Source organism: Galeopterus variegatus, unplaced genomic scaffold (genome assembly GCF_000696425.1).
Source record: "Galeopterus variegatus unplaced genomic scaffold, G_variegatus-3.0.2 Scaffold1335, whole genome shotgun sequence".
NCBI classification, from domain to species: domain Eukaryota; kingdom Metazoa; phylum Chordata; class Mammalia; order Dermoptera; family Cynocephalidae; genus Galeopterus; species Galeopterus variegatus.
The window spans coordinates 394034-408780 of NW_007727446.1; the positions used below are offsets into that span (position 1 = coordinate 394034).

General features: G+C 36.6%; 1 gene segment (V, D, J or C); it reads left to right on the plus strand.

Moving 5' to 3' along the window:
- LOC103593385 overlaps window positions 1-14300 on the plus strand; it is a gene marked incomplete at its 3' end in the record, with an annotated part of 19174 nt that extends 4874 nt beyond the window's left edge. The window contains 1 exon segment of the V gene segment in view: window positions 13980-14300. Coding sequence covers window positions 13980-14300 — 321 coding nt within the window.
- Window positions 14301-14747: the final 447 nt, after the last annotated feature.

Below are 14747 nucleotides of genomic sequence, written 5' to 3' on the forward strand. Positions count from 1 at the left end.
TCGGTGGGAGCACCGCAGCGCTCCCAAGCGGCGCACTCTCCAGTGCGCCACCGGGCCGGCCCGATAAATGTGGTGGAGTATATATATCAGATGTTGCTGTGAGTGGATTTATTAACATCTTTCTTCATCTGCTTCTCCCAACTTTCCTTTTTCTCTCCAGAACTCTCTCTACCTTCCCACATCTCCACATTCTCCCAGCCCAATTATTAAACTTTTATTATGAAATTGCACTCAGTTTAACTTTGCTACTAATGTTCAGTAAGTACAGAATTACTCTTTAATTTTACACAATTACTCTTTATGTTTAATTTCTAGAAGACATTTCCTATTGGCCCTGATATGATGACTCTTCTCTTAAATTGAACAGATGAAATGAATGATCAGATTTGCCTTGAAATATTCAAAGATACAGATAGCTATCTTTTCTTTCTGATTTGTGTCACTTGGCTTTTACACAACTATCTCTATTCAGAAAAGACTTGGTATTGTCTAAAATGACCTCATGGATCTGAAATGCCCAAACAATGTGTAGAAAAGCTTTCTGTGCCTAGAAATTAATGAAAGCCTTGTTTTTAAATTAAAGAATACATTGTGTCTAAATCTTCAACATAAATGTTATGTGTGTACCATGATTTTAAATTGAGGCTAGGTGATGCAGATTAATTTCATAACAAGCAACAACCCATAATTACACTTCTCCATTTATTTAATATGATATATAAATACAAGGTCTGACACCATCTAAAAAGTTCTTGGGACTTTTCCTTCTCTAGATGAAAGGTGTTATCTACATCCCTTAGAGTGCTTGGTTATAATTACCGAGGTTGTTTGCTGGAGAGATAATTGCATGCCTTGTTACCCGATCCACTCATAACAAGAAAACTGTAGACCAAAATCTTACTTAATCACTCACCTGTTCAAATTAGAGTATGACCAAAGGTAGGGACTTGAAGGCAAAAGGCAGAAAACTTGACATGGTGCCACCACGCTGGCATCATATTTTACTGAAGACAAGACCCAAAGTCTTTCAGTGACTATGATAGATGAATTCGCCTGAAGCTGCCATCCAGTTGAATTCAGAACACTCGTCAGAAGCTAGAGAAAGTTTATAAGATGGGATCACCAGAAGGAAAAAAAATGTACTGATCCACTCTGTCCTGTGGCTGTAAGAATAAATCTCACTGATATCGATCTTTTTGGGATTGGAAAATGAGGTACATAATATGTTGGGCAACTGTTCCCTGAGAAACTATGAATGGTTTCTTTGAAATCATGGGATAAATGCAGAATTAAGAATTTTTACTCATAGAAATGCACTTTATGGCCCCTTTTATTTAATTTTATTTTTAAGGTATAATCGCATCTCTTCTCCAATATCTGATCATGTGCTTCTTTGCAATGCCATGGGAAAAATTACTGACCAAAAAAAAAAAAAAAAAAAAAAACTACAATAAGAAAAGAGGCTACTCAACAAAAGAGGGGAAAGTAGTTTAAATGTGGTAGAGAGTGTGGGCTTTTAAGCTGTAATCTGTTCTCCTTAGTCTACCTTCTTCACCTATGGTTTTGGGTTGTGTCCATTAGGGGAATGATTTTCCTCACTGGCAGTTGAATGGAAAAAAGATTCTTTGTTTGTCGTTCTGCTACATTTGAACTACAGCGATGCATATAGTAAATCCCTGCCAAATCTCTATGAGAGGACTGGGCATATGCTGGAAATGTATACAGGGAGGCGGTGGAAACTGATAGGTAAACTTGTGTGTGTTCCTGACCCAACCGCGGGTTTTGCAAGTTCCAACACTGGTAATGAGTTGGTTCTCTGAAAGAAGTCTGGGCCTCTGTGTGGATAAAACAAACATTTAAAAGTGAAACCCATAAAAGAATAAAAGAGTCAAAACATTCTTATTCTCTCTCTCAGGGGGAGAAGGAAGGCTTTGGTGTGACAGGTGCAGGTTATGAGTAAACTGGAGAGCAGCCAGAAGTTCGTGTAAGAACAGACCAAGAATACCACACCTGTTGATTGAAAGTACTGCCCTCTAACACAACAAACGACATTGTGTGAAATGCCAGTTCCTATTTTCCCATTTTCTACACTGGCTGATTTTCATTAAATGAAGGTTAATACGGAGTATGTAGCTCTAAGTCCTGGAGTCCTCTATTAGATACTGAATGTACCAAATTTCATTTGATTAAAGTCATAATCTTGCCTGGAATGGAAAGATTCATTTTTCATTTTCTTCCTACTGTTGCTGAAAAATACCTATGAATGCCCTTTATTGTCCTTTGAAAGATATTTAGTTAATCTATTTACTTCCTAGACATAAATTAGTTTGTTGAGTATGACTTTGCACAGCTAAAAGCATTACAAAAGTTCTCTAAAGGTGAAAGTCATTGTAATATGCCTGGAAGGTGAACAAAATAAGGAATCAGAAGAGTCTCTTTGGAATAAATTCTCACCTTCTAATGTGCAATGGAAGAAAGAAAGAGGCTTTTGAGAATGGTTGTGTAGATAAAGAAGAAGCTATCTGAAAGGAGGGAGCAAGAAGAGAACAGGTAGAAATGTGTGCCAGTAAGTTTCAAAACAGTCTGCTGACAAGGACACTTACTGGTAACTTGTTAAATTCTGCTTAAACTATTGACCTTTACGTAAATGCCTCTCTTTTTCTGTTCAACTATTTATAGTTATTCTGTTTTTTTTTTTCTTTCTTTGAATTGCTATAAATATAAAAGTCCTATGTATAAAGGTTACCTATGCATAAATGTTAAGATGGAAAAGAACACAATCAAATCAACTCTCACATCTTTTAAAGTGTGGTATGTGAACTTTGTCCCCTCCCCCAACCCATGCCAAAGATTCTAGGTTTTAGATCATGTATGGTTTTCTTCCTTGATAAAACCCACATACTGGAGTTTTCTTTGCAGTTTATCTTTCTCCCAGATGCTGTTATGATCCTGTCAGTCATGTTTGTTTATATCATTGAATTTCTTTATGTTAGCACTAGAACATGAACCTTTGGTCTAACCAACATGGGAGAATCCTGGCTTCCTTACTACATAAATAAAGTGCCTTAGATTAAAGAATTAATGATCCTGGAACAATGGATCCTTAGCTAAACATTCTCTATGTATCTTATGTATGCAGAAATATATTTATGTGAAAACATTCTTTCTGTAATGCAATATTAATTTCTCTCTCCCTCCTTATTACCTCTGGATCCCACACCTAACCTCCCCAGCCCCACACGCTTGAGGAGTAAGACTTCAAAATAAATGGATTTGACTTAATGTGACTGATAGTAGGAGGATACATTAACTTTATTTCCTACCACCCCAGTAGGAAAAACAGGATAAGCCATTATTATGTACAAATCACTAAGAAAGCAAGTAGAGGCTTTAAAATCAAGATTATCTATCTATTATAATTAAAATTTTTTTCTTTCTTTTTTTCCTGGACCTATATGAGATGATTCCTTAGGTCTCATGAGCATGTTTTACACATTATACTGTATAGTAGCCTCAAGATGAGCTGGGGCAATACATTAGAAATCCTTAACCAATGGGATTTTGTTATTTACTTCTTAAGGAAAATTGGGAGATGCTGTTTTTATCCAAGAGCTATTTATAGAATTTGACCCATGACTCTTGCTGGGTACCTACATGGCATTTAATCCCTAATGCACATAAGTTCCACTGTCTTCTGTCTTGAAACATCTTACCACCAGCCACCGACATCACCATGTGCACAGCCTTCCACCCCACTCCGAGTTCCTGTCTTATGAGCTAATATGACTCCATTCATACTTATATATCCCTGGATCTATGGATCTATGGTGACATTATTTTCTAAGCAGATACATAAAAGATTCTCTGGAAAAAGAAAAAAAAAGGAAAACTCAGAAGTTAGCAGAGACAAGAAATCTCCTTTTTCGTCATTTCTCTACCCTGACAAAGTAGACAGAAAGGGGCTGACTTGGAAAAACCTTCAAAAAGTATTTTAATGTTAATGATCAAAGTTATCATAGATATTTCTATTGGGACAAGAAAAAGGAAAGAAAATGATTTAAGCTTTCCTGATATAGAAAAATTGACATTTCTATCTGTGTAGGTCAAGCTGTTACACTTCATCAGTATCCTCTCAGCACTTTCGTTGTAACTTGGTAGAGATTAGGTGACCTAACTCCACCTGCTGGGTGACTAAGAATTACATTGACTTGGCTTAGAAAGGCAGGCTGGCATCATGAAATAGACAGTGACATAAAAGCCTGGAGAATCTGACTTAAGTCCCTAGCTATGCCACTTTCTGGCCATCATAGTCACATCTTAAAGAATGCCTTGAGATTTTTATATTATTTTTATTTTTTAATTTTTTAAATTTTATTTTATTTTACTTTTCAAAATACATTTTACTTGATTTTCATGCCCCTTTACCCGTTCCTCTTAAGCCCCCCCCCCCCACATCATATCTGTGCACTTGGCTTAAATGGTTCAAGGAATTTTTGTAGTTATTCTGTCTTCTTCCCTCCACCATTTATTTGTTTGTGTTTTTATTTATTTATTAATTTTTAGCTCCAACAAATAAGTGAGAACGTGGTATTTCTCTTTCTGTGCCTGACTTGTTTCACTTAATATAATTTTCTCTAAGTCCATCCATGTTGTTGCGAATGATAGTATTTCATTCTTTTTTACAGCAGAGTAGTATTCCATTGTGTAGATGGACCACAGTTTCCTTATCCACTCATCAGATGATGGACATTTCGGCTGGTTCCATCTCTTGGCTATTGCATATGGAGCTGCAATAAACATTGGAGTACAGGTATCCCTTTGGCATGATGATTTCCATTCTTCTGGGTATATTCCCATATGGTAGATCTATCTGTAATTGTTTGAGGAACATCCATATCATTTTCCGTAAAGGCTGTGGCATTTTGCAGCTCCACCAATGGTGGGTAAGAGTTCCTTTTTCTCTGCAACCTCTCCAGCACTTATCGTTCTCAGTCTTTTGGATAGTAGCAATCCTAACTGGAGTGAGATGGTTTCTTACTGTGGTTTCGATTTGCATTTCCCAGATGCTGAGTGATACTGAGAACTTTTTCATGTGTCTGTTGGCCATTCATAGATCTTCCTTTGAGAAATGTCTGTTCAGCTCCTTTGCCCATTTTTTAATTAGGTTATTTATTTTTGTGTTGTAAAGCTTTTTGAGTTTCTGAATATTAATCCTTTGTCAGATGTATATTTAGTAAATATTTTCTCCCACCCTGTTTTTTTTTTTTTTTTTTTTTCTGTTTTTTCTTGTGCTCTGCAGAAGCGTTTTAGTTTGGTATAATCCCATTTGTTTATTTTACCTTTAGTTGCCTGTGCTTTTTGGGTCCTGTTCATGAGTTCTGTACCCACTCCTTTTTCCTGGAGTGTTTCCACGATGTTTTCTTTAAGGAGTTTTATTCTTTCAGGGTGTATATTTAATTCTTTAAGCCATTTTGAGTTGATTTTGGTATATGGTGAAAGATACAGGTCGAGTTTCTTTCTCCTACATATGATTATCCAGTTTTCCCAGCACCATTTGTTCAAAAGGCAGTCTCTTCCCTCAGAATGTAGACTTGCTGCCTTTGTCAAAGATCAGATGGCTGTAGGTATGTGGGTTGATTTCTGGATTCTCTATTCTATTCCACTGATCAGTGTGTCTGTTTTGATGCCAGTACCATGCTGTTTTGGTTATAGCTTTGGAATATAGTTTAAAGTCAGATAGTGTTATGCCACCAGCTTTATTTTATTTTATTTTTTTGCTCAGGATTGCTTTGGTTATGTGTGGTCTCTTGTTTTTCCACATAAATATTTGGATAGCTTTTCCAACTCAGAGAAAAATGTCATTGGAATTATGATGGGGATTGCATGGAATCTAGATCACTTTGTGTAATATGGACATTTTTGCAATGTTAATTCTTCCAATCCAAGAGCATGGTATATCTTTCCATCTTCTTGTGTCCTCTTTAATTTCTTTCAACAGTGGTTTGTAGTTCTATTTGTAGAGATTTTTCACATCCTTGGTCAGCTTTATTCTTAAATATTTTATTTTTTGGTGGCTATTGTAAATGGGCTAGCTTTCTGGGTTTCTTTTTCTGCACATTCACTGGTGGAGTATAGAAATGCTACTGATCTTTGTGTGTTGATATTGCATCCTGCAACTTTGCTGAAATCACTTATCAACACTAGAAGGATTTTTTTTTTAATAGAAGCTTTAGGCTGTTCAACATATAGGATCATGTCTTCTGCAAAAGGGACAGCTTGACTTCATCCTTTCCAATCTGGATGCCCTTTATTTTCTTCTCTCATTGCTGTGGCTAGTACTTCCAACATTATGTTGAATAAGAGTGGTGAGAGTGGACATCCTTGTTTAGTTCCTGTTCAGGATGATATTGTCAGTGGGCTTATTGTATATGGCTTTAATTATGTTGAGATACTTTCCATCTATGTCTAACTTGTAGAGAGTCTTTATCATGAAAGGATGCTGAATTTTGTCACTTTTTCAGCATCAACAGAGATGATCATGTGGTTTTTGTCTTTGCTTTTATTAACGTGTATCACGTTTATTGATTTGTGTATGTTGAACCAACTTTGTATCCCTGGGATATATCCCACTTGATCATGGTGTATAACTTTCTGTATGTGTTGCTGTATTCTGTTAGCTAGTATTTTATTGAGGATTTTTGCATCTATATTCATCAAGGATATTGGCCTGCAGTTTTCTATTTTTGATGCATCTTTGTCTGGTTTTGGTATGAGAGTGATATTTGCCTCATAGAATGAGTTTGGGAGAATGGCCTCTGTTTCAATCTTTTGGAACAGTTTGTAGAGAACAGGTATCAGTTCCTCTTTGATGATTTGGTAGAACTCTGCAGTGAACCTGTCTGGTCCTGGGGTTTTCTTTGTGAGCCTTCTGATAACAACTTCAATCTCTTTTATTGTCATTGGTCTGTTCAGATATTCTATATCTTCTTGGCTCAGTTTTGTTAATTTGTATTCATCCAGAAATTTATCCATTTCCTCCAGATTTTCAAATTTGTTGGCATATAGATATTTATAGTAGTCTCTAGTGATTCCTTGTATTTCTGAGATGTCATTTGTAATATCACCTTTTTTGTTTCTAATTTTTGTTATTTGGGTCTTCTCTCTTCTTTTCTTAGTTAGTCTTGCTAAAAGTTTGTTGATTTTATTAATCTTTTCAAAGAACCAACTTTTTGTTTCATTGATCTTTTGTATTTTTTTGTGTGTTTCTATTTCATCTAGTTCTGCTCTGATCTTAATTATTTCTTTCCATCTACTAACTTTAGGTTTAGATTTTTCTCATTTTTCTAGATCTTTAAGGTGAAGTGTTAGGTTATTTATTTTCCATCTTTCCATTCTTCTGAAGTAAGCTTTTAATGCAATAAATCTTCCCCTTAAAACTGCTTTTGCAGTATCCCACAGGTTCTGGTATGATGTGTCACTATTTTCATTAGTTTCAAGAAATTTTTTGATTTCCTGTTTAATTTCTTCTTGGACCCACATGTCATTAAGTAGAATGTTCTTTAATAAGAATATGCTTTAGTTCATTAAGTAGAAATATTAAGTTTAATTTCCATGAGTTTGTATAGTTTTCAGAGTTTCATTTATTATTGATTCCTAATTTTAATCCATTGTGATCAGAAAAAATACATGGTATAATTCCAATTTTTTTGAATTTGTTAAGACTTGCTTTGCGACCTAACATGTGATCTATCCTGGAGAATGTTCCATGTGCTCATGAGAATGAATATTCTGAGGTTGTTATATGGAATGTTCTGTAGATATCTGCCAAATCCAATTGGTCTAAAATATTGTTTATATCTTGTGTTTGTCTGTTGATTTTTTGCCTAGATGATCTGTCCAATGATGAGAGTGGGGTGTTCAGGTCTCCCACTATTATGGTGTTAGTTTCTATTTCTTTTTTTAGATCTAATAGTGTTTGCTTTGTAAACGTGGCTCTTCCGACATTAGGTGCATATGTATTTAGGATTGTTATGTCTTCTTGATGGAAAGATCATTTTATAATTATATATTGGCCATCTTTATCTCTTTTAATGGTTTTTGCTTTATAGGCTATTTTATCTGATATAAGAATAGCTACTTCAGCTTGTTTTTCATTTCTACTTGCATGATATATCTTTCTCCATCCTTTCACTCTTAGTCTATGTGTGTCTTTACAGGTCAAGTGAGTCTCTTGGAGACAGCATATTGTCGGGTCCATGTTTTTAATCCCATCAGTCAGTCTGTGTCTTTTGAATGGAGAAGTTAGTCCCTTTACATTCAGAGTTATTATTGAAAGGTGTTGATTTACTCCTAGCATTAGACTGATTTTTATTTAGATGTCTTAAGTATCTTTTGTTCCTTTCTTTCAAATTTTCTGTTTGTCTTCTATATTTGTTGGTTTCTTGGGGTGATAGATAAACTATTTTTTAATCTCTTTTGTTAGCATTTTTGTTTTGCTGGTAGCTATTGTTCTTTCTTGTGTATTCATGGTAGTGATGGTTGTTTTCGTGGTATCAAACCCAATACTTCCTTGAGAATTTCTTGTAGGGCTGTTTATGGGGTAGTGAACTCCCACAGTTTTTGTTTGTCTGAGAAATATACTATTTGTCCTTCATTTCAGAAGGATAGCCTTGCTGGGTAAAGTATTCTTGGCTGGCAATTTTTGTCCTTTAGTGTTTTGAATATATCATCCTATTCTTTTCTGGCTTTTAGAGGTTCTGATGAAAAGTCTGATGTTCTTATTGGGGCTCCCTTATAAGTGATTTGCCACTTCTCTCTTACAGCTTTTAAGATTCTCTCTGTCTTTGATTTTTGTCAGTTTGATTATCACATGTCTTGGAGAGGACCTTTTTGGATTGAATGTGTTTGGTGATCTTTGGGCTCCCTGAATCTGGGGATCTGTGACTTTCCCTATACCTGGGAAGTTTTCTGCTATTATCTCATTGAGTATGTTTTCAATGCCATTGTCTTTTTCCTCCCCTTCTGGAATATCCATGACTTGGATATTTGAGTGCTTAAGGTTGTCAGTTGTCTCTCTTAAATTTTCTTCAATTTTTTTTGATTCTTTTTTTCTTTTTTCTGGTCTGCCTGTGATAATTCAAACACCTTGTTCAAGTCTGCTCATTAAACTCTCTGTTGTATTTTTTTATTTCATTGAATGACTCCTTCAGCTCCACAAGCTCAGCTACATTCTTTTTTCAAGGCATTGATTTCTTTGTACATTTCTTCTTTCAGATCCTGTATGTTTTTTCTCATTTCATTGTGTCGTTTCACTGAGTTTTCTTGTATCTCATTCTGTTTCCTTAGAATAGTTATTCTAAATTCCTTGTCGGCCACTTCAAAGACTTCTTGTTCTATAGGATCTAGAACTTGTAAGTTATTAATTTCCTTTGATGGTGGTGTACTTTCTTGATTTTTCATGTTTCTGGTTTCTTTCCTTTGGTGTTTTGTCATTGTGGCTGGGGGTATCACAGTTCACTCATTTCACCCTGATGTCTGACTTGGATCCTGAAGGGTCCGCTGCATCTGGACAGCAGAAACTAGCCTGGACTGGAAGTCCCACCCCACCTGCCTTCACCAGCTGTTCGGGTGGTGTGGGAGTCCAGAGCCTTTCAAGTCGCTCATGGAGACAGACGACCTGGGCTGGAAGTCTTGCCCCACTTGCCTTCACCAGCTTGTTGGGCTCAGGGCTTGTGAGCCTGTGCCTCTCAGGTCACTCACAGAGATGGACAGCCTGCACTGGAAGTCCTGCCCTGGCCCCACCTGCCTTCTCTGGCCAGCCGGCTCAGGGCATGTGGGCCCAAAGGATCTAAAGTCTCTCTATGAAATGGGGAGCAATCTGAACTGGGGTCTCACGGTGGGCAGCTCCTGTCCATTCCAGCACAGATTTTGGGTCCTCTGTCGCTGCTGCTGCTCAAAGGCTACAAATTGGTTGCTCTTTGGAAGAGAGTGACACCAGAAACCGACTACTCTGCCATCTTGACCCCTCCTCCCCATGCCTTAAGATTATTAGACTGAAGCTTTCATCAATTGTAAAACAAAAAAAGGAGCTTGAACTGATGATCTCTAATGATATCACTTCTTTATTCCTTATGATTCTGATTTAATTTGAATTAGGAAATCTAGACCATAGACTCTTTGTTCATATATACTAGAGTAGTATATATAGTATGGCACTCTGATTTAGCTAATTGTTGATGAGAATACTCACACCCTCCTTTTTTGCTATTTCTCATCCCTGTTCTGCAATTTACCAGGTGAATGTTACTTCAGGCAACAGCATGATCTTTTTAATCCTCGTTTTCCTAAAGACAAGAAGAGATGATAACACCTCTCTTCAGAGTAGTTATACAGTCTAAACGGCATTTTAGTAATACCAGGACCTCTGCTTTTGGTGGCCAAGGTTATTTGGGGTTCTAGGAGATATAGGAATGACAGAGACAGAATTGATGAGGCTTTTTTTTATGTTAATTAATGCCAGAAATATGGGAGAAATGTTGGAAACAATTCTAATCAGTTAAAAGGAAATATTTTAAGCAAGAGTAATAAAGTCATGAAAAACAAAACAAAACACTTGTTTCTCATTTCAACATACTATAATTCTCTCCTTATGACAACCTTGTGAATCCTCATTTTTCACCACAGAAACTCAAATCACAGAAAACAGAGTGTTGACACGAACCACTCATACACACACCAGAAAGTGTATGACTTCATATTTAGCTCTGACTTTGAGGCCTCTACTTACATTTTGCCTATGAGCACACAGCTTCTCAGTGTGCCCTGTACCCACAAGTGAACACTGGAAACTTCATGGAGCTGGGTACAACTTGACATCTGGGTATCAAGTATATTGCTTGTGTTCTTCACCTTGTCCTGGATCAGATGAAGACCAAAAACACATAAATTTTACCAATGAAGTTAAGAAAATGTCAAAGATAAGAAAGAATACTTGTCTACAGAGTTTGGCCCTTTTTGATTGATGAGAACAAAGGGGAAAAATATTGACTCAGAGTTGATTTCTAAGGCCTTGAGTCTTCAGCACTTAGAAATGGAGTCCATAAGGGCTATAATTCAGCTCATTTAGTATTAGGATCTCTCATGCTCTTATTATTTCTCGTTCCTCTGATCTATCTTCTTATTTGTCTTCATAGTCTACCCTTTTTTGCTCTACTTCTAATCTTTTCAACTCAGTCTTCCGTTAGTATGTTAATTTCTAATATTTCCACTTTCCTGTAGATTTCTTTTATTCAAGGACAATATAAACTGTGATCAATTCTTTTTAGTGGTAAATATTCAATATTTATTTATATCCACTTAAGGGGAAGATCACTGTATTTTTTTTTCCACTTACATATGTAAGAAAAGTAAGTCTTTATTAAAAAGCAGAAGAGCCATAAGTGCTTCCATCATGTGCTGCTGTACACTCATGAATTTAAAAATAATCTGTACCCTTTTTTATATAATTGGGGGTAATAGTCTTCATAAGAGACTCTCAAGAGATGAGGAAATCATTTCATAATTTAATACGGTTCATTTTAGTCAAATTCATAATAAATCTTTCATAAGTGCTTGAAGACCTCTCGTTTACGTTGCCTGTAACCTCAAGTAAGTGATTATCTTCAACTCAAGTTTGAGTAGGAGAGAATATGACAGTCATTATTTCAGAGGTCATTTACACATTACAAGTTCACTAATGAAAGTTACAGTATATATATAAGTGCTGTAACCAGATATTACAAATGTAATTATTTACTTTTAATAGCAGTTAGAACATGTGCTAATACAGGATGATGGGCATTGGAATCCAAAAGTAAATATCTTAACAATTTAGGTAAGAGAATCTGATAATGTATTCAACATATCCTAACAACTGGAATAAGTTTTCAACCTTTGCATTAGTATAACAACTAATAGATCCTGACAGAGTTTCCCAGCTTTATTTCTAAGCATCTATTGAAACGCAAAATAGAACCCATGTGTATCCCGTTCATCATTGCTATGTTCTATAAAACATGGCTTTATGTAAACCACTGAAGATATGGTCCATTGTTACTTTCAGAATGTTTTCTACTATAACTCCAACACTTACCCCTTTATTTCCACTTTAGAATTTATACTGTATCCCTCCAGATTGTTTTCTTTTGTCAAAAGAAACCAAGTTATGATGGTCTGTTCATATTTACAAAATCCATATGACAAATATTTCTTTTCTGATTACAAAGGTAAAACACAATCAATTTTAAAAGTTTAGAAAATATTTAGAGTATACTGTTAGCAATGGTGCATTGTCCTCCAGATTTTTCTTTTATATATACATAAAATATAATCTCTTTAATCACAAAAATAAAATTATTTTATAAAACTCTTTTATAGCACACATTTTTCTTCCAATATGTTATCGTATAAATAACTCTATGGCAATTATTTTGCTTCAGTTCTATCATTTTGAAATGCTACATACTATTCTATTTACAAATATGATTTAATTCATCTCCCTTTGACATTTAGATTGTTTTTACTATGTATCTGATGTAAACCACCCTGTAGTGAAAATCCCTTTTATATGTCTCTGTACATTTAACTGATTATTTTATTTATAAATCCCTGAAAGGAAGATTACTGAGTTAGACAACTTAAGCATTTCTAAAGGTTTTGATTCATATTGCTAAATTGTCCTACAGAATATTTGTGCCAATTATTTTCCTGCCAGCAGTGTGTGTAAATGACTATTTTCCCCCACCTTTCACCAATTCTACTAAGGACATTGAAAAGACACCATAAAATTCTGCTTGCTGATGTTTATATATGTAATATGTAATAGAAAATTAAGTATTAAAGCATAAGTGGTTCTTTTTTTTTTTTACATTTTATACTCTATCTAGAACACTGTGACAGTTATAAGCAGAACATGTCATGCATTCCATACTATAAAGGCTGAAAAAGGAAAGCTCCACCACGTATTTTCTTAAACACTTTGTTTCAGCTCTTCTGTAGAAGCCCATGATAACAAAACAGTAATACTTTTATATTTGTTTTAATAACTAATGGATACATTACATTCATTTATATCACCAAAGTTGTTTGAGAACTTGGAATCATCCCCAAAGTTTAAAGTTCCATAATGAAACAAAAATCTACATTGGGGAAAAGATTCCCTCTTCAACAAGTGGTGCTGGGTAAACTGAATATCCATTTGCAGAAGAATAAAACTAGATATGCATCTCTTACCATACACTAAAATAAACTCAAAATGGATTAAAGACCTAGGTATAAGACCTGAAACTGTAAAATTACTAAGGGAAAATATAGGTGAAACACTTTAGCAGTTAGGTCAGGGCACAGGCTTTATGAACATGAGCCCGAAAGCATAAGCAGCAAAAGAAAAAATAAACAAATGGGACTATATCAAACTAAAAAGCTTCTGCACAGCAAAAGAAATGATCAAGAGAGTGAAAAGACAACCTACAGAATAGGAGAAATTTTTTGCTAACTATGCATCTGACAAGGGACTAATATCCAGAATATACATAGAACTCAAGCAATTATACAGTAAAAAAATAAATAACCCAATTAAAAAATGAGCTCAGCAGGGCCCTGGCTGGGGTGGGCTGGAGGCTCAGGACCCTGCTGCAGGATGAGGGGCTGCTGGGGCTGGAATGCCCCACACTTGCTCACTGGCTTATGTGAGCCTCTGGGGCTGCCCCTGCCAGGAGAAAGGGGCGGTTTCTCATTTGCCCAAAGGCTCCATCCACAAGCCAAGGCCATGGGCCATTGAGCTAAAATTGATGGGAGGGATCATCGTGGGGGCCCAGAGAATCCCTGCAGCTGGACCAGGCTAGGCTAGGAGCAGGAGCTCTCAGTTCACACCAAAAATGAAAGGGATCACCTTGGTAGGGTCTTTCATCTTAATGTCCTCTTCTCCTTTTCTCCCCGTGCAGGGTCCGCGACCTCCTATGTGGTGACTCAGGCACTCTCGGTGTCGGTGCCTCTGGGACAGACGGCCTCGATCACATGCTCTGGAGAAAAGCTCTCAGAGGAATATGTTCACTGGTACCAGCAGAAGCCAGGCCAGGCCCCTTTGCTGGTCATCTATAGGGATAGCAATCGGCCCTCAGGCATCCCTGACCGATTCTCCGGCTCCAACTCAGGGAACACAGCCACCCTGACCATCAGCGGGGCTCAGGCTGGGGACGAGGCTGAGTATTACTGTCATGTGTGGGACGGCAGCTTTGCTCACAGTGACACAGGCAGAAGGGGAAGTGAGACTCAAACCTGCCACCCAATCTGGCCCACATGGTCTCTCCCTCCCTCCTGCCCTGGTCGCACTGAGCAGGAGAGAGCCTTCCACATGGAGTGGAAGTTTCAGGTCCCGCCCCTGCCCTCACATTCCCGAGAGATGGGAAGCAGGTTCCTGTGCATCTCTAGGCTCAGCTTATTCCACTATACCCTGAGTGGGTCATTTTGAATGTCTTTGAACTGCCAGCTCCCAAAAGACCACAGAAAATCCATTAATCCTGAAAGAGATCAAGAGAGTGAAAAGACAACCTACAGAATAGGAGAAATTTTTTGCTAACTATGCATCTGACAAGGGACTAATATCCAGAATATACATAGAACTCAAGCAATTATACAGTAAAAAAATAAATAACCCAATTAAAAAATGAGCAAACGAGCTGAATAGACATTTTTCAAAGGGAGAAATACAA